The sequence below is a fragment of the Callorhinus ursinus genome, unplaced genomic scaffold, assembly GCF_003265705.2.
Source record: "Callorhinus ursinus isolate GAN/ISIS: 27379988/994484 unplaced genomic scaffold, GSC_fseal_2.0 scaffold6, whole genome shotgun sequence".
NCBI lineage: Eukaryota > Metazoa > Chordata > Mammalia > Carnivora > Otariidae > Callorhinus > Callorhinus ursinus.
This window is the reverse complement of record NW_027397068.1, coordinates 27,310,120-27,335,483: the sequence shown is the minus strand read 5'-3', so window position 1 is coordinate 27,335,483 and position 25,364 is coordinate 27,310,120. Positions and strand designations below refer to the sequence as shown.

Sequence of the window (25,364 nt, the reverse complement as noted above, 5' to 3'; positions counted from 1 at the left end):
GTCATGATCCCAGTGTCCTGGGATTGAGCCCTACATTGGGCTCCCTGCTCAGCGGGAAGCCTGCTTCTCCCTCTCCCACTCCCCCTGCTTGTGTTCCCTCTCTTGCTGTCTCTCTCTCTCTGTCAAATAAATAAATAAAATCTTTAAAAAAAATAAATTGACTTATTTAACTGATTTGGTCATTGAAGTTATGAGAAGAATGGCTTGACAGAGTTTTTATCAGTAAACTTGTGAAAAGTGATTTCTTCGAATTAATACCATGCTGATTTGATTGTTTACCCTTAGATACATCCATCCCTGAATGAAATATTTTCCAATTTTAGGGAAAAAACTGTATTTGGGACAGAGGAAATATTTCCAGGTAGTTTAGGGGTTGTATTTATTACTATAGGGCAGCAGTTACTGACAAAGTGCTTTGCCAGTTCTATAGTCTGAGGTTGTCAATCTTTATATATATAATAAATGCAGTATGTCCTGACTCCCTTTTACCTGATGTTAGCTGTATATGCATTATATGCAACAAAATGAGGGTTTTTCTGCACATACAAGTCTATCAAAATTTCTCTAACTCTGGGGAATGAAGTCTGACCTATGAATTTATTCTCAAAGAAAGAAAGGAGGAAGGAAGGAAGGAAGGAGAGAAAGAAAGAAAAAGAAAGGAAGGAAGAAAGAAAGAAAGAGAAAGAAAAAGAAAGAAAAAAGAAAGAAAGGAAGGAAGGAAGAAAGAAAGAAAGAAAAAGAAAGAGAAAAAAAGAAAGGAAGGAAGGAAGAAAGAAAGAAAGAAAGAAAGAGAAAGAGAGAAAGAGAAAGAAAGAAAGAGAGAGAGAGAGAGAGAAAGAAAGAAAGAAAGAAAGAAAGAAAGAAAGAAAGAAAGAAAGAAAGAAAGAAAGAAAGAAAGAAAGGGAAGGGAAGATAGGAAGGGGAGTAAAAGAGACAGAACCAACACAAAATAACAGAGAAAGACTAGGTTATAATTTTTCTAGAGTAGCAATTCTCAACCCTGGCTGCATATTAGGATCCCCCAAGGAATATTTGAAAAATACTGATACCTCTTCCTCAAGCCCAGAGATTTTGATTGGTTGTGGTGATTTTTGGTCATCATGAGAAATGTTTAAATAGCAATGGACAGCTAGCTGACCTTGTAGTGATGGAGATATTCTTTAGCCTGGGCTTCTTGATCTTCTGACAAACCAAATACAATTCAAATAACTTCTGAATTTGAGCGTGATGGTCAAGTGAACATGGGAATAAAAAGTAAAGGCTTAGCACATTCCTTCATTATTCATTCAACTGACCAACAAATGTTTATGTGGTGTCTATTCTTCAGCAGACACTGTATTAAGAATGGGGATGCAATGGCAAACAAAACAATTAAAGAAGAACAATAGGGCCCTCTCTGAAATCTTCCTTGTGGACCTCAAGTTTCAATCTATGTCAATGCCAAGATCAATCAGGTTGGTTGGATAAAAGAGACAGAGAGAGAGAGGGGATGAAATGACCATAAAATCAGATTAGTCTATTAGTTAATTTTATTCATGGAATAAAAAGATTTTGATACTTAACTGAACACAAAAGATCATCTACTTTTGTTTACAGATGAGTAATTTTAACTTCATATGGGTTAATGACTAGCCTATGCTCATACAGTTATTCAGGACAGAGCTGGAGAACCCAGATTGTTGACCTTTTATAATGTCATCTATGTTCAAGTAAAAACCTTCTCGGCTGATTTTTTTTTTTTTTTTTTTTTTTTTTTTGTCATTCCAAGTTCCTAAAAGAAAACAGTCTCCTGGAAAGAGCCTTTGTAAAAGAAAAAGACCAAGTTCTTCCCCTGTTGGGCTAATCCTAGTGTGAAATTAACTAGCAGCATTGCTAGTCAATTCCACATTGCTGCCCTGTGGGAAGAGAAACTAGGAAAAAAGGAGAGTAGGTCTTGGTCTATTTCCTCCCTAACTGCAGTTGTTCTAAGGTCAAACACTCGGAAAATCAGAAGGAAACAGCAAGAAAGGACTATTATGTACCTAGGGAGTGAGGATCTAAGAAGGGAAGAAGTAAAAAATTAAACCCAAAAGAAAAATTACAATGAAGAATTACAGTCGTATATACTTTCCCACATCATCTTTGAAGGCTCATCTGTAAGATGGAAAGGGCATTTAGCAATCTTCCTAGTGATGAGGGAAATGCAGATCCATCCTGTAACGAGATTCTCTTTTGTACCTGTTTGTTGGAAATTCTAAGAAGCCTGACAACATCAGGTGTTGAGAGAGTGTGATGAACGGGATCTCTCATAAACAGCTGGTAGAAATGTGAATTGATAAAGCCACTTTAGAAAGCATTATCTATGAATATTCCCATACCCTACAACCCAGTAATTCCAATGCTACATATAAACTCTCAACATATGAACCTGGAGGCATTTGTAAATCTCTTCATGACAACACCGTTGTAATAGAAAAAAATCTGGAGGCAATCCAAATGTCTACTGACAGGAGAATGGATAAAGTGTGTATATATATTCACTCAGTGGATATTATACAGCAGTCAAAACAAATAAACTGCCACTATACACACCGATATGGGTGAATCTCAATAAAATAATGTTGAGTAAAGAAAAGAGGTCACAGGAAATTACATTTAGCATGGAATCTCTTTTCAAGATAAAAATAACTAACACACACACACACAAAAATAAAAATAACTAACACATATAAATAATATACTTTTTTAGAAATGCATATATTATTAACTTATGTTTTTTAAATATCATGATAGAGATAACAGATAATAGATAAATAGAGATAATAGAGAAAACGATAAATACAAGATTCCAGATAAAGTTAACTTTGGGTTGTGGAAGGAGACTGGGATGGAGAAGTCCCACCGGTCTATTGTCAATATTCTAGTTCCTGTATTGGTGGTGGGTTCACAGCATGTATTGCATTGCACAAAGATCGGCAGATCATTGTATTAGTTATTTATTGCAATATAACAAATTATCCCATAATTTAACACTTAAAATAATAAAGGGTGCCTGGGTGGCTCAGTCATTTAAACGTTTGCCTTCAGTTCAGGTCATGATCCTGGAGTTCAGGGATGGAGCTCCCTGCTCAGTGGGGAGCCTGCTTCTCCCTCTGTCTCTCCCCCTGTTTGTGCTCGCTCTCTCTCTCTCTCTGTCAAATAAATAAATAAAATCTTAAAAAAAAACAACAAATAAACATTTGTTATTTCACAAAGTTTTGAGGGTCAGGAATCTGTACACATCCCAGTCTGGTAGTTTTGGCTCAGGGTTTCCCATGAGGTGATAGTCAAGGCTGGGCTGCAGTCTCTGAAGGAGCTGGAGGATCCACTTCCAAGATGGCTCATTCATATGGATGTTGGCATGAGGCTCAGTTCCTTACCACACGGGCCTCTCCATAGAACTACTAATGACATGGCTTCTTTCAGAGCAAGTAATGTGGGGTCGGGGGGAGAGATAGAGAAGAAGCGAGGGAGAGAGCATGAGCAGGAGAGAGCCCAAAAAGGAAGCTGCAATGTCTTTTATAAAACTAATATCAAAAGTGACACACACCATCACTTCTGCCAGATACTACTGAGGACACGGGTCAACCATAAGACAATGTGGAAGAGGAAAACACGAGGTGAGACTACCAGGAGGCAGGGATCACTGGGCACCATCTGGAGGCTGTTTACCACCACAGTAAAATAAAAAAGCACAACGCATGGACCAATGATAAAAGTGTGTCAAGAAGTAACTATGTGCACTTGAGGTTGGAAAATAAATGAATCAATAAATAAGCACATTCAGGTCTGAAGACAAGAGGACACAGGGGAAGGAGTGAGATGGGTTTGAGCTTTAATTCTTACCTCTACCACTTTCCAGCTTTATGACTTTGGGCAAGTCATTTGACTTGCTTCCATTTTTAAAAAAGAATGAGAATGTTTACTTGCCTCTTTGAAAATATTTTATTAGGAAAATATTCAAACATATATAAAATAGAATAGTGTAATGAATGCCATATACTCATTATCCAGAATCAGCAACTTTGTAGATTTTAGTGTGCTTGCTTTATCTATTTTTTCTCTCCAGAAGTGTCTTAAAGGAAATTCCTGACACTGTATTGTTTTATCCCTACATATTTTAGTATGCATTACTTAAAAATATGGAAATTTTGGGGGCGCCTGGGTGGCTCAGTCGTTAAGCGTCTGCCTTTGGTTCAGGTCATGATCCCAGGGTCCTGGGATCGAGTCCCGCCTCGGGCTCCCTGCTCCGCGGGGAGCCTGCTTCCCCCTCTCCCACTCCCCCTGCTTGGGTTCCCTCTCTCGCTGTCTCTCTCCATCAAATAAATAAATAAAATCTTTAAAAAAATATGGAAATTTTCTAATAGACACACACAAAAGGTTAATAATTCCTTTGTAATATCTAATGTACCAAAACTATAATTCAAATTTCTTTAATCGCCTCCTGATTTACTTTTTACAGTTGGTTTGTTAGAATCAACCCAAATAAGGTCCACTCATTACCCTTGCGATGCCTCTCAAAAATCTCCATCTACAGGAGTCCTTTCCACAGCCCGTCTTAGCCCCTTGTCTTGTTGAAGAAACCCAGGCAGCTAGCTGTAGGACATCCGACATGCTGGATTGGTCTGTTTCCTTGGGAAGCTCATCCATTTCTTCCACTTCCTCCTAGTTGGACCTACCAGCTTGAGGAGATTTAGATTTAACTATTTTGGCAAAAATAGTTCCTAGACAGCGCCATATACTTCATAATGCACCACATCAGGAGGCACAGCTGTGTGGAAGCCCCGTGCCTAGTGATGCTGACATCAGTTAGTGGTGCATGTCGTGTCTCCATGGCTCTTCCGCTCTTTCCCAGCTACCTCTCCTTTTTTTTTTTTTAAGATTTTTATTTATTTGACAGAGAGAGACACAGTGAGAGAGGGAACACAAGCAGGGGGAGTGGGAGAGGGAGAAGCAGGCTTCCTGCGGAGCAGGGAGCCCGATGCAGGGTTTGATCCCAGGACTCTGGGATCATGACCTGAGCAGACACTTAACAACTGAGCCACCCAGGGGCCCCTATCTCTCATCTTTTGAGGATTGTTGCCTGAATCGATGATTTCATAAGGAATCAAATTTTGGTGATTTCTCAATTCTATCCTTTCTTCCTCTTTTAGTCGATGGAATTATGTTATGAAGAAGAACTTTCCCTCATCAGCCTGGACTGTCGATGAGAAGTGGCTTGTTCTCTGTTTCACATCCTCTCAGCCTGCCTCTCGCCACAGCTATTGCTGATGGTACCTGCTTCCTGCAGGAGTAACCTGACAGCACATCTGCACTGCGTACACATCACATTCTGCCCCCGAGGTCCTCTGACTCCATGACGGTGGGATATCTGCCTGGCACTCACATGACAGCTTAGAAGTGTGAGGGGGCCGATGCCCCAAGGGGAAAAGTTGGATCATTGGGGGCTGGTTGCTGGTCAAGAACTGCTCCTCTCTTGCATCAAGAAGAGGACGACTATGAAGTATATTCTACATGGCAACTCAGACTCCCAGCAGGCTCAAGGCCTCATTGCCCACAGTGATAACTAACTCAGAGACACCCTTGTATTAGACCCCTTGTGATTCACTCTCCCTAGTCATCTGCTGCTGCTTCCTGAGATGGCTATCCAAAATAAACTACCTAAAAGTAAGCCCTTGTCTCAGGTTCAGCTTTCAAGGGGGTGAGCCAGACTAAGACACCACTAAATATAATTCCTACGGGAAGGCAGGATAAATGTCCAATTCTTTTTTTTTTTTAAGATTTTATTTCTTTATTCGACAGAGAGAGAGACGCAGCGAGAGAGGGAACACAAGCAGGGGGAGCGGGAGAGGGAGAAGCAGGCTTCCCGCGGAACAGGGAGCCCGAGGCAGGGCTCGATCCCAGGACCCTGGGATCATGACCTGAGGCGAAGGCAGCCGATTAATGACTGAGCCACCCAGGCGCCCCTAAATGTCCAATTCTTTCATTTCATATTCAGAGTATTGCCCTAGTTATATCTAATAACGAACACACGGATTTATATGTCATCCATGTATCTCGATCAGTTGGAGTTCTTACTCTGTTTTGTTGCTTAGGTTGTCCCCTTTACTGCTAGTGGGAGCTCCTTTATGCTGACCCCTTTATGGCTAGTGGGAGCTCCTTTATGCTGACCCCTTTACGGCTAGTGGGAGCTCCTTTATGCTGACCCCTTTGTCCCTTTGACCTGAACCATTAGACTTTAGACTATAATAGATTTCCTGATTTCTGGCACAACAGGGTGTTCCAGGCTCATCATACACATTTGCTGCCCCAGACCTGAAATCTGCCATTCTTCTAAAGGACTCGCCCCTTTTAACAAGGAATGATGTACTGAAAGTATGAACATGAATACTAAAGGTGCTCATTGCTATAAGATTATCATTATTTCCAGAACTTTTCAAGGGACAAAACAAGTAAATGCTTCTCCACCCCCCAAATGTAAAACTTTTCTTATTGGGACATAAGAAACATTTTTGAAAAGGAAAAATTGTAAGTTCATACTATTTCCAATTTAACTTTAATTTTACATGGATTCTACTTCCTCCGTTGTTCCTAACAATTCTAACATTTGTTTTTACCTATAATGTATAAGAATAGTTTGAAGATAATATTTTTATTATTAATAAAATAATAATATATTTATTATTATTATTATTATTATTATTATATTTCTACCAGCAATAAGGCTGCAGACTGAAGTTTAAGATTTCTTTGCAGGTTTATTTATCCTGAGAACATATTCCACTATAAATGGCCTGTAAAAACACTATTTTCTAAACTCATTTAATTATTTACTTGCTGTAGTTATGCCACCCACTTAATATACATTTAGATCATTTGTTTCAGCTTGTTTTCAAATTTTAGCAATTACATTTTTCTTTAGAATTTAAAATTATTTTGGATATGTAAAACAGATATGACTTTATTTATTTTTTAAATTTAGATAGCATTTATATAGCAATAACAAAAAATGAAAAACAGAACAACAAAAGAACCAAAAAATAACGAAGTTAAATAACAAATGAGAAATTGGGATATGTAATGGAAACATCTAGGAAAATTGCTTTTTACAAATTGTGTAATAAAAGACTCGAGACTGTTGTCTTTATCAGTTGACCAATACCGTAATGCATATACATGACTTCACATTCAAAACTATATAGTCAAGGTATATTCAGGGTAGGCTGTTCCATGCCTGTCCCCTCCAGCTGTTTCTTCCCAACCTAAATATATAGGCTAGTGTATATTTGTAGTTCACCTATCTTACCACAAACACACTGTACTATTCCGTGTCTTGGGGTGTTTTTGGTTGCTGTTGTTGTTCTAAAGTTAACCATATTCTGGAACTCACATTACATCAGTGGAGAGATGGCCCTCATTCTTTTTCAGAGTCACACAGTGTATTTCATTATATGGATCTACTCCCGTTTATTCAACCAGTCCCCTACTTGTGGTTGTTTGGTTGGTTTCTAATCTTTTGCAATTACAAATAATATTGCAATAAATAACTGTGTGCATAAGTTATTTTGTATTTTGGAAAGGGTTCCTAGAACTGGGATTTCTGGGTCAAAGTATAAATGCATAGGTAGTTTTTTTAGGGATTATCAAATTCCGTTCCATAGATGCTGTGAACTATTTTACAATCTCCCTGGCGATATGTGTTTTCCTGATCTCTACAGGCAGCAGCCCAGTAGATGGTCAAACTTTTGGGTTGTTGCTAATATGATTACTTGCCTCCTTTTATAATTCTGCCCCAAGATATACCACAATGGTTCTCAACTGCTTTTGGAGGAACTCTCTTAGCATAAACAATAGGTGATTGTGTTGAGGGTGGTAGAAGGAGGGTGGCTGCCGTGTCCCTATCTATGTCCATTCACCTAATCATGGAAATCTCAAAGCCCAAAGCATACACCATCCTTGTAAAGACCTTGCACTTCCAAAGGCTGGCTTATGTTTCCAGTCCAAGAAAAGGACATTAAATATAACTTCACTTGTTTCTAAGGTCAGCAGAATGCAGAGAGAACAGTAAGTGAAATCCACCAGTACTGTACCAACTTCAGGATCCTGAGAAAGGTGGAGGAAGAGCCATGACCATCTTTTGTCAGCTTGCTATCTCCCAAACAACCCCAAATCCCAGGAGATGGAGAAGTCCCTGTGTATAGCTGGAAGTTACCACAGATTGTGGAGTGGCCATTTTAACCCACAGGGCTACTCACACACAGGACCTCTTCTTTTGCTGCTTTGTGGGAGTCAGTGTCATCAATGGTCCTTGTTTATTTGTTTGTTTTCAGCATCTCCCATTTCCCTAGATTCCCATGGATGATTTTGCCCGCAGGGGACATTTGGCAATGTCCTGAGGCATATTGGGTTGTCACAGCCTTGGAGGGGGTTATTGCTGACTTACAGTGAGTAGAAACCAGGGATGATGCTAAACATCCTAGCATGCACAGGACAGCCCTCTGCCATAACAAAGAATTCCATGCCCTCAAATGTCAGTAGTACCAAGGATGAGAAACTGCTGCATTCTTTCTTTTTGCACATATTCACAGACACCTGCAAAATGAGTATTACCAGTGGCAGAGGAATGGCGGAATCACAGATACTTCCTCTCCCTGCCCTTCCAAAAGTCACTATCAATTCAGAAATCTCTTTAGTCAGAAAGGCTCAAAGGAGTTATATATTTATCTGGAAGATTAAAGAATAAATACCATTTTAACCTTCTAAAAATGGATTATCATTAGGTATAATGCAACCTTTTAACTGTAAGTATAAAAGAAAGTGCTGATTATTTAAAGTAAATGGGACCAAAAGTCCCATGAATAATCAAAAACTTGGTTAATAGAGTATGACCAGAGAATAATGCATTTGGCTTCTGTGGAGAAATTAAAGTACATGCTGTGAATCGGTATTTAGGAAATTGCATGAAAAGTTGGTCTTAAGGTTCCATGATTCTGAAGAAACAGCCTCAGGTGCACAATCTATCACAATCAGTCTTTTTATCTCTCTTCATTTTTCATGACTTCTTTCACCTTGGATAACCCAGAAGCTCAGGCCTTGGAACTTTTTGAAATGGGAAGGTATCTCACTCCCCACGTTTATTTTCATCTAGAACAGAGCTGAATTTTATTGCCAGGAGTTTGTTATCTCTTCCACAGGAATTATTTTGAGCTTCAGCTTGCCTTACTTATTTTGTGGGCAAAGACTGTATTTAACACTTACAAGCTTAATTCATTTCATCTAAAATGTACCCCTGAAAAGTTAAACTTGAAGTGAAAATAAAATCGGATTTTTAAATCACAAGGGAACTTTGCTATTCAAAGGGAGTCTGAGGCTAAACATTTGTAGAGAAAAGCATCTTTCTGCAAAGTGAATAATTACTCTTTAATTCGCCCTTTTTTAAGTCTGGATTTTTATATGTAGCCCGAATCTAGAGGTCCAGTATTGTGCATGATACTAATTTAAAAAAAAATCAATCAGAAATTTGAAAGCATCTTTAAAGTTGAAGACAGTTTTACAAGCTATTTTTAAAAAAGTGTAAAATTGGGCAATATACCTTTCATTATTAACAAGGGTTTGTTTATTTATTTGAGAGACAGAGAGCGTTGCGCGCGAGCAAGGGAGCAAGGGACGGGGGTGGGGGGGTGGGGGGGGAAGGGCAGAGGGAGAGGGAGAAGCTCCATGCTCAGCGGGAGCCCAAGGCAGGGCTGGATCCTAGGACTCAGGGATCACGACCTGACCCACTGAGCCACCCAGGCACCCCCAACGAGGGTTTTGTTTTTTTTTTTTAACACTTGTTTTGGGTGATGCGAAAGGGGGCAGGATATTAGATGTACCCGAAAAAAGAAAAGGCAACATTGCTTGGATAACCACATTGACTGCTTCCCTTCAGCAATGAAGAGTATAGGGGTTGGTAGGCTGTTACTTAGCGTAATGCTGTGGTTAAGAGCATGGATTCAGAGACCTGATTGCCTGCCATAACATCCCTGTCTAGTGCGGCCTTTGACAATTTACACAACCTGGATGTGCCTCAGTTTTCTCAAACGAAACATGGAGAATACTAACACCATCTACTTAATGGAGTTGTTTTGAGGATAAAATGAGCTAATATGAGCTGTAAGTGAAAAGCACTGCGGTTGCTGATACAGTTTTGAATCCTGGTGAACTGAGCGTCCTTCCGAAGAAAAAGACAAGAAAGGGTGGGCACGAGCCTCTCTGCACCCCCGTGGAGGCACAGCTGCTTCTGCCTGGGCTGTACACAGGGGACGGAAATCGAGGCTCAGCGGGGAGGCTGGTGATTAGACAAGGATCAAGGGCATTCCTTGGGAAAAAGAACCCTTTCCGCGGGGCCACGCCACCTTTCGTCTGGCTGGGAATTGAGGGCAAAGAGGGCTCAGTCCCACGCCTAGACTTTGCGTCCCACTGCTGAGTAGCGGCCTGTAACTCCCTCAGGTCAGCTGCCCTAAGGGCCGCCCTCGCGCCGGTCCACTACCCCTGCCAAAGACTGGTGGACAGCTGTGAGAGGCTTCCCAGAGGTACCGGCACCTCGCCCTGGCGCCCTTCCTTCCGGGCGAGCTGGGAGCCGCGAAGAGACTTGGTAGACACCGACCCTCGTCCAGAACACAAATATTTCTGTGCGGCACTCTGTGCTGGGCGTTGGGCATGCCCTGATGAATCAGACTGGGCCCAAGCTCCGGGGTCGAGAGCACCACTCGGCAGCCCCTACACCCCACCCCAATCCCGGGAAACCCAGGTCTTCCCAACCTCCGGTGGGAAGGGGGTGTGGGAGGAGCTTAAACTTTCGCCCTACCCCTCGCCTTCCGGGGCTCACCTCCAAAGCCCCGCCCCTTCGGGGGAGTTCACGACTGCGCCGTAAAGGAGGGAAGAGTCTTTGCTCCTGAACGGTCCGCCTCTGTCTTTACGACAGACCGTATTCCATCTCGCCAATATGGCGTCCCCCATTTAGGAGGCGGCCGTGGTTTCCACCCAGATGGTCGGGGGCAGTGCTGAGCTCCGGCCGTTGTTTGCGTAGCCCGAAGCTCTGAAAGCTGCAGTTAAAAGTGCGTTTCTGGTCACGGTTTCAGGAACTTCCCCTTCCCTGAGGGTCGGGAGTTGCCGCTTTCTTCTAGGTCCTGCAAGTTCCTCCTCTGCCCCTGGTTTTTTCCCCGCGCCACCTCCGGACATCCCCAAGTCCCTGACATTCCCAGACTCAAACTATGAGCCTTCGGCAGCTGCTGTTGCGCTTGCCCCGTTATCTCGGGGTGTCGGGTTCCCCGCGTCGCTTGTGGTGGTCCTCGTCCCTCGATACCATCTCCTCGGTGGGCTCCTGGCGTGGTCAGTCCTCCAGGTCCCCGGCCCACTGGAACCAAGTGGTGTCAGAGGCGGAGAAGATCGTGGGCTATCCCACGTCCTTCATGAGCCTCCGCTGCCTGCTGAGCGACGAGCTCAGCAACATCGCTATGCAGGTGCGGAAGCTGGTGGGGACTCAGCACCCTCTGCTTACCACGGCCAGGTGAGCTACTCCTGACACACTCGCACCCACTCGAGTCCTTTTTTCCTGGCCGACACTCCCTTCCTGCTTCGCTCATGCTGGCTCCAGGCTTATTTCTTTTTACGCTTTCCTTTTCTTAGCTTTCCTGGACATTTGATGTCTCTTCTCTAGTCCACTTACCTTAACTTTTCTTTCTCCATTTGCTCAGCTGAGCGGATAAGTGGTTTTCTTTTGAGAAACACCTGTACTCTTTTCGCGTTTTTGCTTCCAAATTGTTCAGGGCGAAATCGAGTAGGGATGAAGTTTGAGTCACTTTCTAGAAATGGTCTTTTAAAAAATGGGATAGATTGATTTCGGTTCCGCACTGTTCCAGTGGTCGCCTCCAGAAAAAAATGGAGAGGGGAGATAATGCTGAAGGTAGACCGTTCTTTCCAACGAATATCGCAGGCTTAAAGTAGGAATCTATCCAGTCAGTAGTCACTATCCTCTTGGGATTTTTATCACTTATTCTGGACTACTACTGTTGAAACTTGTTAGGATTTTAAGACCACAACTTATGCTTCCAGTAAAAAAAAATCAAAAACCTTTATTTGTAAATAATTTCAAGCATACTGAAAAGTTGCAAGAACAAAAATAGTACAAAGAGAACACCTGCATGCCTTTTAATCAGATTCACCTATTGTACACATATATACATACTATTTACATGTATATGTAAAATACGCACATTTTTAATGAATCATTTAATAGTAGATTGCATACGTCATGGTCCTTTATGCCTAAATACTTCATCGTGTATTTCCTAAGCATAGGAATATTCTTTATACTAATCAAGTTAAACACAATTACTATTGATACAATACTCTTATTAATCCACCATTGATATTCCAGTTTTGTTAATTGACCCAGAAATGTCCTTTATAGTATTCTTTCCTCTCTAGTACAGGATCCAGCCTAGGATCACATATTACAGTTAGTTGTCATGTCTCTTTCATCTCCTTCAACTGGGAACATTTCCACAGCTCTTCTTTGCTTTTGTTGAGTAGAGCTGTAGTTCTCAGATGGGGCAGTTTCCCCCCCTAGAGAACATTTGGTACTATATGGAGATGTCATACCTGGGGCATGCTCGAGAGAGGGGATGCTGTTAAACACCCTATAATGCCCAGCACAGCCCCTACAGTGAAGAATTACGGGCCTCCCAATGTCAATAGTACCAAGGTGGAGAAACCCTAGGCAAAAATTATCTTTTTTTCACGTTTTCCTTTAAAAAAAAAGATTTTATTTTTTTATTAGCACGAGCAGAGGGAGGGGCAGAGGGAAAGTGAGAGGGAGAAGCAGAATCCCCACTGAGCAGGAAGCCCGATGTGGGGCTCCATCCCAGGACCCTGGGATCGTGACCTGAGCCAAAGGCAGATGCTTAACCCACTGAGCCACCCAGGCGCTCCCTGTTTTCCTTTTTTTAATTAAACTTTTATTTTGAGGTAATTATAGATTCACATGCTGTTGGAAGAAATAATACAGAAGATCCAGTGTACCCTTTACCCAATTTCTCCCAATGGTAACATCTTGCATACCTATAGTACAGTATCACAAGTAGATTACTGACATTGATATAGTCAAGATGCAGAACATTTCTATCACTACAAGGATCCCGTATGTTGTCCTTTTATATAGCCACCCCCACTTCCCTTGCTCTCCCCCTTGCTATAATTTGTTGAGACACCTGTCATTTTTTATTACTACAGAAGTGACCAAATAGCAATAATAAAGTGATTTTACTTGTTGGCATTGTTTCCAGTATCAGGCATGCCATCTTATGAGTGGGCTAAACTTCTCCTGTAGCTGGAATGTTCTTTTTTGATTTTAGATGATACACGCTCAAAACACGCATGTACTTACATGTTTTAAAGCTTAGTAATGAAACTAAAGAGCTTACCATCCAACTTAAAAACTATAACTACCAATCCTTTTGAAACTCTCTGTACTCCCCAGTCCATGTCCCTGAACCCCAATGTGCTGGATTTTGTGTTTATTTTTCCTTTTTAAAAGTTATGTTGGTGTTTCTCCAAATAATGTGTTAAATTTTGCTCACTTTTGAAATTTATAAATATGGTAGCTTATTGCTTGTAGTCTGCTATGCTTACTTTTTTATCCACAATTGTTCCTAAGACTCGTCCATGTCGTGTTTAATTGTACTTCATTAGTTTTTCACTGGTGTATGAAATCGTATTGTGCGAATATGCCATAGCCTTTCAATCAGCATTTGGGTGGTTTGCATTTTTGTGTTATGAAAAATGCTGTTGTGAATGTGCTTGCACATGTCTCCAGGTGTACTTGTCTTGAGAGAATAGATGGAGGAGTGTATGCTCGTGTTCAGTTTTAGTAAATAATAGCAAATTGTTTTCCAAAGTGATTGTACCAGCTGACACTCTCATGAGCAATGTCTGAGTTCAGATTATTCCATGTTCTCATAGCACTAGAACCTTGAAGTTTCTTAATTTTTGCTAATCAAATAGTGTGTTTCACTGCCTGTGGTGGGGGTTGTAGTAATATGTTGCATTGTGCCTATTATAGTCTTTGTAATAAAACATTGAAATGAAAAGGGCAGAGCTGGAAAAGGCCTTATTAATGGTATATTCTGAGAATTGTAATTCATCTACTTAGTTCCCAGAGCATCAGATGGGGTGTTGGAGAAGATCACAGTACATGAAAGCTTGTAAGACTAATGGCTCTAAAAATTTCCTGGTTGTAGCCTGCCTTGCCTGCTGCAGTACCATACTACAGTGAAGGAAGTGGAGAGGAGGAAAATAATTAAGTTGCAGCAAAGGTGTTGTGGTAACATATATGAATTGTTTTATTTTGTGAGAAAAGAAAGAACTAATGTGCATGTAGTTTTATTATACTTTGATGGTGTATCACAAATTATTTACACAGTCTGAACTTGCAGGCAGAACAAAAATCTTTTGGGGAGAAGGTCCTATATTTATCTGTTTTAGCAGTGGAGCAGGCGTTTGATCCAAAGGGTAGTCAGACTGTGATTATTGTCAGTTAAAGCTAAAAGCATGGATTAAGCAACTATATTTTTTGACTGATGTACATCTTACTTTGTTGAAATCTTACCAGCGAAACGTTGATAATTAAGAGGAAGATGCTGTCAGTATGTCAGCCAAGAACAGAAAGACCCCTTGTAGTTGATTTAGTTGGACGTAGGAAACTGGACTTAGTAAATTTTTCTACAGTTTTATTTTATATTTTGGGTTTCTACTATTTACTTAAATCAATATCCTAACCCCTTGGGTCATTTTACTTTTTGTTTAAATCTACATGGTATGTTAGAGATGAATCATGTCTAATGCCCTAAAATTTAGCTGAAGGGTGGCATTTTTGGCAAACAGCAGGAGAAAAAAAGGAAATCACCATAATTTATTATACACTACCTTCTCTTTCTTTACCTAAGGCATCTTATCAAGAAAAGGAAAAAGAGCCCATTGTACTCTAACAGATTCAGAAGTGAGATTAAATTTAAAATCTTGTGGCACCTGGGTGGCATAGTTGGTTAAGCACCAGACTCTTGATTTTGGCTTAGGTCAGGATCTCAGGTTCGTGAGATTGAGCCATGTGTGGGCTCCGTGCTCAATGGGGACTCTACTCCATCTCCCTCTCCCTCTGTGCTTTCTCTCTCTCTCTCTCTCTCTCAAATAAATAAATAAAATCTTAAAAAAAAATTACATAGGTAATATTTTAGGGTGGTGGTAGTATATAACATATTGTTTCCTTTGTGATTCTTTTTTTTCCTTTCTTCCCTAGGCTGTCATTCTTCTACTGGGTATAGGGAGGACCTGAAAAGCAAGTGCAGTAAAGTAAAATGAGCAGCAAGAAAGGAACTAAAATAGCTAAAACAAGGTTAGAAAAAAAAAGAAAGAAAATAGGAGGAATCATTCTACCTAATGTTAAGTCCTAGGTATAATTTCATTGATCAAGACAGTGTGGTATTGGCAGAGGAATAGACAGATCGATGGAACAGAATAGAGAACCCAGAAATAGATCAACATAAATATGTCCAATTGATTTTTGACAAAGGTGCAAAAGCAATTCAATGGAGGGAGAATAGTCTTTTTAACAAGGTGCTGGAATGATTGGACATCACCGGCAAAAAAATGAACCCTGACCTAAGCCTCACACCTTAAAAAAAAAAAAAGGAAAATGGATACCTGTGAGATCAATGTAAAACGAATTTGAATGTGAAATGTAAAACTATGTAACTTTTAGAAGAAAACATAGGAAAACATCTCCAGGATCTGGGGCTAGGTAAACAGTTACTAGACATAACACCAAAACCCCATTTCATAAGAGAAAAAAATCAGGAATTCGACTTCATCAAAATTTGTCTTTGCTCTGTAAAAGACCATCTTAATAGAATGGAAAGATTAGCCAGAGGTTAGGAGAAAATATTTGCAAATCAAATATCTGAAGGACTTATATCCAGAATATGTAAAGAACTCTCTAAACTCAGTGGTAAGAAAGTAAACAATACAATTAGAAAATGAGCAAAAAGAGCCTGTAAAGATGACAAATAAGTATATGAAAAGGTGGCAGGTAAGCATATGTAACATTAGCCATTAGAAAAATGTAAATTAAAACCATGATGAGATAACCGCTACTTACCTACTGGACAGGCTAAAATGTAAAGTACTGACAATCTGAAGTCCTTGTGAAGATGCAGAGAAACAAAACTAGATTTCTTTTAACATTGCTGATGGGAATGTAAAAATGATACAGCCACACTGAGAAACAGCTTGGCAGTTTCTTATAAAATTAAACATACACTTCCCATACAACCCAGCAATCGCACTCCAGAGAATTTACTCCCGAGAAGTAAAAACTTATGTCAAAACCTATACACAAATGTTTATAGCAACTGTATGTGTGATAGCCCCAAACTGGAAATAACTCAAATGTCATTTAATGATGAATTGTTGAACAAATGGTGTTGCAGCCATGCAATGAAACCCTGCTCAACAATGAAAATAAGTGAACTATTTATTCGTACAACAATTTGAATGAATCTGGAAAGAATTATGGTGAATGGAATAAGTCAATCCACACTACTGGTGGGAATGTAAAAAGCCACTACAGAATACAGTATGGTGGTTCCTCAGAAAAAATTAAAGAAAGAATTACCTTGTGATCCAACAATTTCACTTTTGGGTATTTAGCCCAAAAAATTGAAAACAGAGTCTGAAAGAGATATCTGCTCACCCATGTTCATGGCAGCATAATTTGCAGTAGCCTAGAGGTAGAAGCAACTCAGATGTCCATCAGTAGGTGAATGGATAAACAAAATATTGTGTACATATAATGGAATATTATTCAGCCTTAAAAAGGAAATTCTGGGACATTATGTTAAGTCAAATGAGGCAGTCACAAGAAGACAGATATTATATGATTCCATTGATATGAGGTATCTAGAATAGTCACAATCAGAGAAAGTAAAATGGTGGTTGCTAGGGGCTGAAAGGCGGGGGAAATGGGAAGTTGTCATTTAAAGGGTATAGATTTTCAGTTTTGTAAGATGAAAAAGTTGGGGAGATTGGTTGCACAACATTGTGACTATACTGAACTGTACACTTAAAAATGGTTAAGGTGGTAAATTTTATGTGTGTTTTACCGCAAAGAAAAAGTCAGTCTCAGAAGTTTATATATTGTTGGAAAGGAAGAATTTCCTTTGCCCTTCAAGGTCCTTCTAGCTGGACTAAGAATCAAAATGACATGAGGCAGATTAACAGGAGAAGATCAAATTTAATAGCATATGGGGTGCCTGGGTGGCTCAGATGGTTAAGCGTCTGCCTTCGGCTCAGGTCATGATCCCAGGGTCCTGGGATCGAGTCCCGCATCGGGCTCCCTGCTCCTTGGGAGCCTGCTTCTCCCTCTGCTTCTCTCTCTTTCTCTGTCTCTCATGAATAAATAAATAAAATCTTTTAAAAAAAATTTAATAGCATATGTATGGGGAATCCACATAGACGTGAAATTCCAAAGAATTGAAGCAAGGAGATGGGTATATGAGTAAGGAGAGGGGTAGGCGTCTGGCTATTACAAAGGGGGAGAAAGATAATGATTAGCACTAAGGTGAAAGGACATGTTTAGAAAACAAATGTTGCCCTATTATTCAGATAAGTTTCTTAGGTAAAGAGTTCTCTTCCTGGTATGAGCATGCAGTTGAGGGGGAGGTAAAGAGTTTTCCCTTGATCTGCTGGGTTTCAATTGCTTTTAACTCAAAATAATGGTCATGCCAAAGTAGCCAATCTTGGGACAGCCTGCCCTTGGCCCCTACAGTACCATATGATTCCATTTATACAACATTCTCAAAGTGACAAAACTATGGAGATGAAGAACAGATTAATGCTTGCTAGAGTCAGGGACACTGTGGGGAGCCGGGAGGGTATAAATACAAAGAGGTATTTTGTGGTGATGGAACATTTCAGTATCTTGATTTTGATAGCGGTTACATGAATCTATACATAAGATAAAAGTGCTTAGAACTATGTACACCTATACATACAAATGAATACAGGTTAAGAAAAATGCTGAAAATGGAATAAGGCTGTAGTTTGTTTTTTTTTTTTAAGATTTATTTATTTATTTGAGAGAGAGAGAGCCGGGGGGATGGGGCAGAGGGAGAGAATCCAAGCAGACTCCATGCTGAGCGCAGAGCCCGACGTGGGGCTCGATCTCACAATCTATGAGATCATGACCTGAGCCAAAACCAAGAGTCATTCACTTAACCGAGCCACCCAGGCTCCCTCCCAGTCTGTAGTTTTGTTAACACTAATGTACCAGTGTTAATTTTTGGTTTTCATACTGTATTACAGCTGAATACTGAGGAAAGCCAGATGAAGGATACGTAGACTCTGTACTATTTTTGAACTTTCTGTGAGTCTGTAATTATTTCATTATTTAAAAAAGTTGAAAAGAGTCACTTTGAATTGAGAGAGAGAATGAATAAGTGAATGAACCAACAAACAGTAGGCCTGGGAGAGAGGAGACCTGCATTTTTTAGTTTTATCTCTGTCAGTAGGTAACATTATGACCCTAGGCAAGTTATTCCATGTTTTCTGGGCTTTAGTTTCTTAAGCAATGAAGTAAGGAGTTTGAATAAATGATTTCCAAAGGTGCTGCCATTTCTAGACTAGTATAGAAATTAGTGTTGTAATTGAATATGGCAGGTAAGGGAGCTAATGTCATTTCTCAAACAGGGAGTGAGCAGATTGGATGCAATGTGGTAAAACAAATCTATAGTCCTTTTCCTACTATTTAAAAATCCTAAAGGCTCAGAAAACAGAATGTTTTTTCAGGCTTATAAATCTGACCTGAGCTGTTGTGAGATTATTTATAGTCTTTCTTTATTCCACTTAATGTGAATATTCATGCATTTTGCTGCAGAAATATTCATGTGTTTGATTACAGGGTGCTGCCCCAGATCCTGCTGGAGTGCTGGGTAAATGCACTTTCCTAAAATTAGAAAAATTTTGAATTGGTTTCAGGGACTTTGGATGAGGGATTGTGGACCTGTCCAAGCTGGACAGTGGGCTGTAGGATGTAGTAGAAGCCCAGGTATGCGATGTAGATTGGTAATGTGGTGGAGGTGGAAAGTAGCAACAGTGCATCAACCCTCACTTCTTCACAACTTGTACCCTATGGTTCATTATTATCTTGCTGATTAAATGTGATTATCCACTTGTGCAAAATATATATTTTTTATTTTTAATCATTTAAATTTCTATATGAATCATTACAGATCTCCCCTACTATCTGAAAGTAGAGCATTCCTATGAAACCTTCCATAAGCCAAAATGGCATCAAGCAAAAGAAGCAATTACCATTAATTTATATGGAAAATTTTTTGAGTATTCCCAGACCCAAAAAATAATCTCCCTTAGGCTTTTTTTGATATCTTATGACACATCTTGCTAACAAATGCACAAAATAAATCGAGATAAAGCACAGATGCTCACAGACACAGTTCAAGGCCATGGCAGCTTGATGCTGAGATGGTGAGTGTAGTACCAGGGAAGGAGCTTGGCGGTGCCACTCTCACTACTCAGGGTGCACACTGCCTCCATAACGGCTCAGTGCCAAACAAACATTGAACACTATTTTTGCTTTTTGCCTTTTTTCGTAAAAGTGAAAATCCTCTTTGTATGTCTTTTGGCTAGTGAAAATGTACTCACGTACGTCTTTTGTAAAGCAAAGTGCCTTTAACATGAACTTTTGAAAGGCAGGGAATACCTGTATTATTTTGTTTGAAGTACTTTTAGTTTTCTATATACCTACTGTCAAGAACTTAAATGCTTTTAATAATCAAATGGAGGATACTTTATTGTTTCTAAGGTTATGACATACTTTTTTCATATAGAATTAAATTTTTGTTGTTTATACATAGTTGATTTCATTGAGCAATATGGCCTTATTTGTTTTCATTGATTACTGTTGACACATTTGGCTTTTAGGATTAAATTTTTGTTTAAATACTCTCTTGTTACTTTTGTCTTGATCTCTCTTGCACATTTAGATAGATAGGATTAATTTAGTATGCATTTAGTGGAGACAAATTATGACATTTCATCTCTCTCTAAGGGGATGTTGATTCCTTAGCAGAGACTTTTTGTTCCTGACTGAGTTCACTACAGTTACTTGGCTACCTATAAAACCTTACTAGTCTTTTCTGCATGTTAAAATTCTTCAGAGGTCTTTGAATTTATTAGAAATTTAATTTTAGTCTCTTCCATGTTTATAAAAGACCCTTTCTAGATTCAGTTCTGTAATTACTGACTGAAAACTTGCATTACTTATGAAGGACTTTTTTTTTTTGGATAACTAGGAGAAAACTAAAAATTTTAATTCATTCCACAAATATTTGAGGTGCTCTTGGCATGGAATGTACAAACAAGAATAAGACACAGTTGCTTCCCTTCAGGAATTCATCAGAGACGGTATAGTGAGCATGAGCTCTAGAATCAGACTGTTTAGATTTATATCCTGTCTTTACCACTACCAAGCTATGTGATCTCAGGCAATTTCCTTTACTTCTTTGTGTTTTAGTTTCCTCATTTGTAAAATGAGGATAATAATAGTACCTATATCTTAGGGTTTTATGAAGATTAAATGGGTAAATACAGGTAAAGTGCTTAGAACAGTATCTGGCACATAGAAAGTATCCACATGTTAGCAGTTTTCATTATTGAAATTCATTTTAGTGGGGAGATGTGCTAATATTGAGAGTACCTTGGGATAAGTGCTATAGTATGTGTGAACAATATGCTGTAGAGAGAGAGGGATAAAGAAAATCTCTACAGAAAATTGAAGACTTTCACAAAGATGAAATGACCTAAGAGTTGGGTCATGTTGGATGAAAAGGAAATGACCAAGGCAGGAAAATAAATTAAAGCAGAAGAAATTGCTTAGCCAGGGGTAGGGAAGTTGTAGTTTGGTGTGGGCTGACCGTGTGATGGGATGAGACAAAAAGGATAGGTTGAACATATATGTCTGCTTCGGCCAAGACAGAGTAACCAATGCTAAACTTTACCTTCCACTGTAAACAAATAGAAAACTGGACAAAAAATGTGGAACAATTTATTCTTGGAGTACAAGGCAGTACAGGATTGTGATTTCTCTGAAAGGGAAAACCGATGAGGTGAAAACTTTAACTCTGGCTTTGTGCTGGGAGGAATTTTCTAAATAGCAACACAGAAGGGAACTCAAGCAGAAGATGGTGATCTCGATGAGTTTGAGACAGATCAGATTTTGGGGAAGCGAATGCAGCTGGAAATTGTGGGGCAGAATACAGAAGAGGAGGCAGTATATAGAGAAAGGTTCCAGAAATCTGAGGTGCCCACTTGAGTCTATTGTTGAAGTATAAACAGCACACGCATAGGATGAAAATCCATGAGGCTGGGGAGCTATAAGCTGTACAGTCCTCAGAGTTCTCACAGAACTGGGAGGCATTTGAGTTCTAACTGGACATTATGGAAAGACTTTGTTGAACAGCTGGGCACTCAGTGGAGACCCCAGAAAATTATGCCTTAGTAATAGGGATAAACCAATTTTAGAGTGCAGCCTGCTCTAGAACCTCCCTAACAAAGCTAAACAGCAAGTCTCAAAAAGATCAAGCTGTCCCAAAAGTAATTGAACTGCCAGCCAAATCACACCCAAACTCTTAAAAGGAAGACTATAAAATCCAGACACTCAACAGCACAATGTAACAATATCCAATATCCAATTAAAAATTACAGGACATTTGAAGAAGCAGGAAAATATGACACATACCAGGAGAAAAATCAGTCACTAGAAACAGATCCATAAGACACAGATGATGGAATCAGCAAAGACTTATTATAAATATGCTCAAGTTTTTATTTTTATTTGTTTTAACTTTAAAAACATCTTTTAATTTAAATTCAATTAACATATAATGTATTATCGGTTTCAGAGGTAGAGGTCTGTGATTCATCAGTCTTATATAATACCCAGTGCTTATTACATCACATGCCCTCTTTAATGTAGATCGCCCAGTTACCCCATCCCACCACCCCCCTCCCCTCCAGCAACCCTCAGTTTGTTTCCTGTGATTAAGAATCTCTTATGGTTTCTCTCCGTCTCTGGTTTTATCTTGTTTTATTCTTTCCTCTCTTCCCCTATGACCCTCTGTTTTGTTTCTTGAATTCCACATATCAGTGAGATCGTATGATAATTGTCTTTCTCTGGATTGACTTATTTCACTTAGCATAATACCCTCTAGTTCCACCCGCGTCATTGCAGGTGGCAAGATTTCTTTTTTTATGGCTGTGTTAATATTTCATTGTATATATATAACCACATCTTCTCTATCCATCTGTGAATGAACATCTGGGCTCTTTCCATAGTTTGGCAATTGTGGACATTGCTGCTATAAACACTGGGGTGCAGGTGCCTCTTTGAATCACTACATTTGTATCTTTGGGGTAAATACCTATAGTGGAATTGCTGGGTCATAGGGTAGCTCTATTTTCAACTTTTTGAGGAACCTCCATACTGTTTTCCAGAGTGGCTACACCAGCTTGCATTCCCACCAACAGGGTAGGAGGGTTCCTATGCTCAAGTTTTTAAAAGAAAACATGAATAATGTGATAAAAGTGATAGAAAAAATATATACCAAGAGTAATATCTATAACTGAAAGTTCAATATGTAAAAGGAAAAAAATTATCTGGATTGGCTGAACAGCTGATTAGACCCTGAAGAAGAAAATATAAGTGAACTGAAGCCATAGCAATAGGTCCCCTTTTCAGTCTGATATAGAGGGGCGCCTTGGTGGCTCAGTCGTTAAGCGTCTGCCTTCGGCTCAGGTCATGATCCCAGGGTGCTGGGATCGAGCCCTGCATCAGACTCCCCGCTCCACGGGAAGCCTGCTTCTCCCTCTCCCACTCCCCCTGCTTGCATTCCCTCTCTGTCAAATAAATAAATAAAATCTTTTAAAAAAATTCTTAAAAAAAATCTGATATAGAGGGTCCATGAAAAATAATACCTAATATTCTTTTTTTTTTTTTTCGTGCTGTATGACCTTTAATTAAGTATATATAATGTCTTCCAATCACGTCACCTAGGGACCATTTTACCCACTGCTCTGTTTGGCAGCCAGTCTCTTGTCTCTCTCTTCAGCGATGGTGAGGCGGATACCCTTTCCACGGGGAAGAGAAATCCACGGTTTGTTGCCTTTGCCAATAACAAAAATGTTGGAGAGTCGGGTGGCAAAGCTGTTGCCATTGGCATCTTTCACGTGAACCACATCAAACGAACCAGGATGTCTTTCTCTGTTGGTGATCACACCAATTCTTCCCAGGTTGGCACCCCCAGTCACCATACACAGATTACCAGTATCAAACTTGATGAAATCAGTAATCTTTCCAGTCTCCAAATCAATCTGAATGGTATCATTCACCTTGATGAGGGGATCAGGGTAGCGGATGGTGCGTGCATCATGAGTCACCAGATGAGGGATTCCTTTTGTCCCCACAAAGATCTTTCGCACTTTGCACAACTTATACTTGGCCTCCTCAGGTGTTATCCGATGAACAGCAAAGCGACCCTTGGTGTCATAGATCAGACGGAAATTCTCCCCAGTCTTGTCAATGCTGATGACATCCATAAAACCAGCAGGGTAGGTTATATCAGTTCGGACCTTGCCATCAATCTTAATAAAACGCTGCATACAGATCTTCTTTACTTCATCTCCTGTTAGGGCATACTTAAGTCTGTTCCTTAGGAAAATGATGAGAGGGAGACATTCTCTCAACTTGTGGGGACCAGTAGATGGGCGAGGAGCAAACACACCAGTCAGTTTATCCAGCATCCAATGCTTTGGAGCTGCTACACGCTTCAGATGCTTCTTGGGACCACGAGCCATGGCTGCGCTGGGAACGAAAAGAGTACCTAATATTCTTAATAGTGAAAGACTGAATGTTTTCTAGGATAGGACTCAAGGATATTCTCCTTATCACGTCTGTTTAAATTTTACCTGAAGTTCTAGCCAGTCAAGAAAAACAATTTAAAGCCATATTGGATTAGAAAAGAAAAACAAGTCTTAACTACTAAATTACATCACATGCTAGGAAATCCCTAAGAATTTACAAAAAAGCTACTAGAATTGATAAGTGAGTATAGCAAGCATAAAGCACATAATGTCAAAATATACAAACCAATTGTGTTTGCTTCTGTCGGCAATGAACGGTTGGAAAACGGACTTGCAAAATGTTTGCAATAGTATCAAAAACGTGAAATGCTGAGGGATAAATTTTAACAAAATATATACAAAGTCTGTACATTGAGAGCTATAAAACACTGATGAGGAAATCAAAGATGACCTAAATATACCCTCTTCATGGATTGGAAGAGTTAATACTATTAAAATGTCAGTTCTTCCCAAATTCATCTGTAGATTTAGGATAATCCCAATCAAAATTTCTACAGATGATTTTTTTGTCAAAATTGATAAGCTGATCCTAAAATTAATCTGTGATTGCAAAGACCCACAATAGCTAAAACAACTTTGAAAAATAACCCTGTAATGCTAGCATTACATGATTTTAAAACTTCCTAGATAGCTATAATAAGCAAGAGTGTGAGGGATTGGTGTACAGACAGACGTATACATCACTATAACTGAATATAGTTCTGAAACGGACCCACACATATATGTGGTAATCCATATTTTGAACATAGCAAGGCAGTTCAGTGGGCAAAGGATAGTATTTCAACAAATGGTGCTGGGGCAAAAACCTCATGCCATAAAGAACAGTGACCCTGAAATGGATCCTATACCTAAACGTGAAAACTAAAATTTGAAAATTCTAAAAGAAAATACAGGAAAAAAATTGTGACTTTGAAGTAAGCAGAGAATTTTTAGAAAGCATGAAGTGTAAAAGAAAAAATTATAAAAGAAAAAAAACACTAGACTTCATCGAAATTTAAAACTGCACTTTTAATAATGCTGTTAAGAAAATAAAATGCCGGGGCGCCCGGGTGGCTCAGTCGTTAGGTGTCTGCCTTCGGCTCAGGTCGTGGTCCCAGGGTCCTGGGATCAAGCCACAACGTACAGCTCCCTGCTCCGCGGGAAGCCTGCTTCTCCCTCTCCCACTCCCCCTGCTTGTGTTCCCTCTCCCGCTGTGTCTCTCTCTCTCAAATAAATAAATAAATAAATCTTAAAAAAAAAAAAAAAAGAAAATGCCAGTGGGGCACCTGGGTGGCTTAGTCGGTTGAGCATCCAACTCTTGATTTAGGCTCAAGTCA

General features: G+C 39.7%; 2 protein-coding genes across 5 annotated transcripts in view; one reads left to right on the top strand and one right to left on the bottom strand.

The window, feature by feature from the left end:
• Positions 1-10,993: 10,993 nt before the first annotated feature.
• PDSS2 (decaprenyl diphosphate synthase subunit 2) overlaps positions 10,994-25,364 on the top strand; it is a 253,130-nt gene continuing 238,759 nt past the window's right edge. For all 4 annotated transcript variants that reach the window (XM_073893735.1, XM_025863433.2, XM_025863446.2 and 1 more), the window contains exon 1: positions 10,994-11,566. In XM_073893735.1, the coding sequence (XP_073749836.1) occupies positions 11,271-11,566 (296 nt within the window). In that variant the 5' untranslated portion in view covers positions 10,994-11,270. The remainder of the gene's footprint in view (positions 11,567-25,364) is intronic.
• Positions 23,108-24,004, bottom strand: LOC112816756 (small ribosomal subunit protein eS4, X isoform). Its single transcript, XM_025863458.2, has one exon. The coding sequence runs from the start codon at positions 23,980-23,982 to the stop codon at positions 23,191-23,193; it is 792 nt and encodes a 263-aa protein (XP_025719243.1). The 5' UTR covers positions 23,983-24,004; the 3' UTR covers positions 23,108-23,190.

Excerpts from the sequence above, each read along its gene's own strand:
- LOC112816756 (XM_025863458.2), bottom strand. The coding sequence starts at position 23,982 with ATGGCTCGTGGTCCCAAGAAGCATCTGAAGCGTGTAGCAGCTCCAAAG.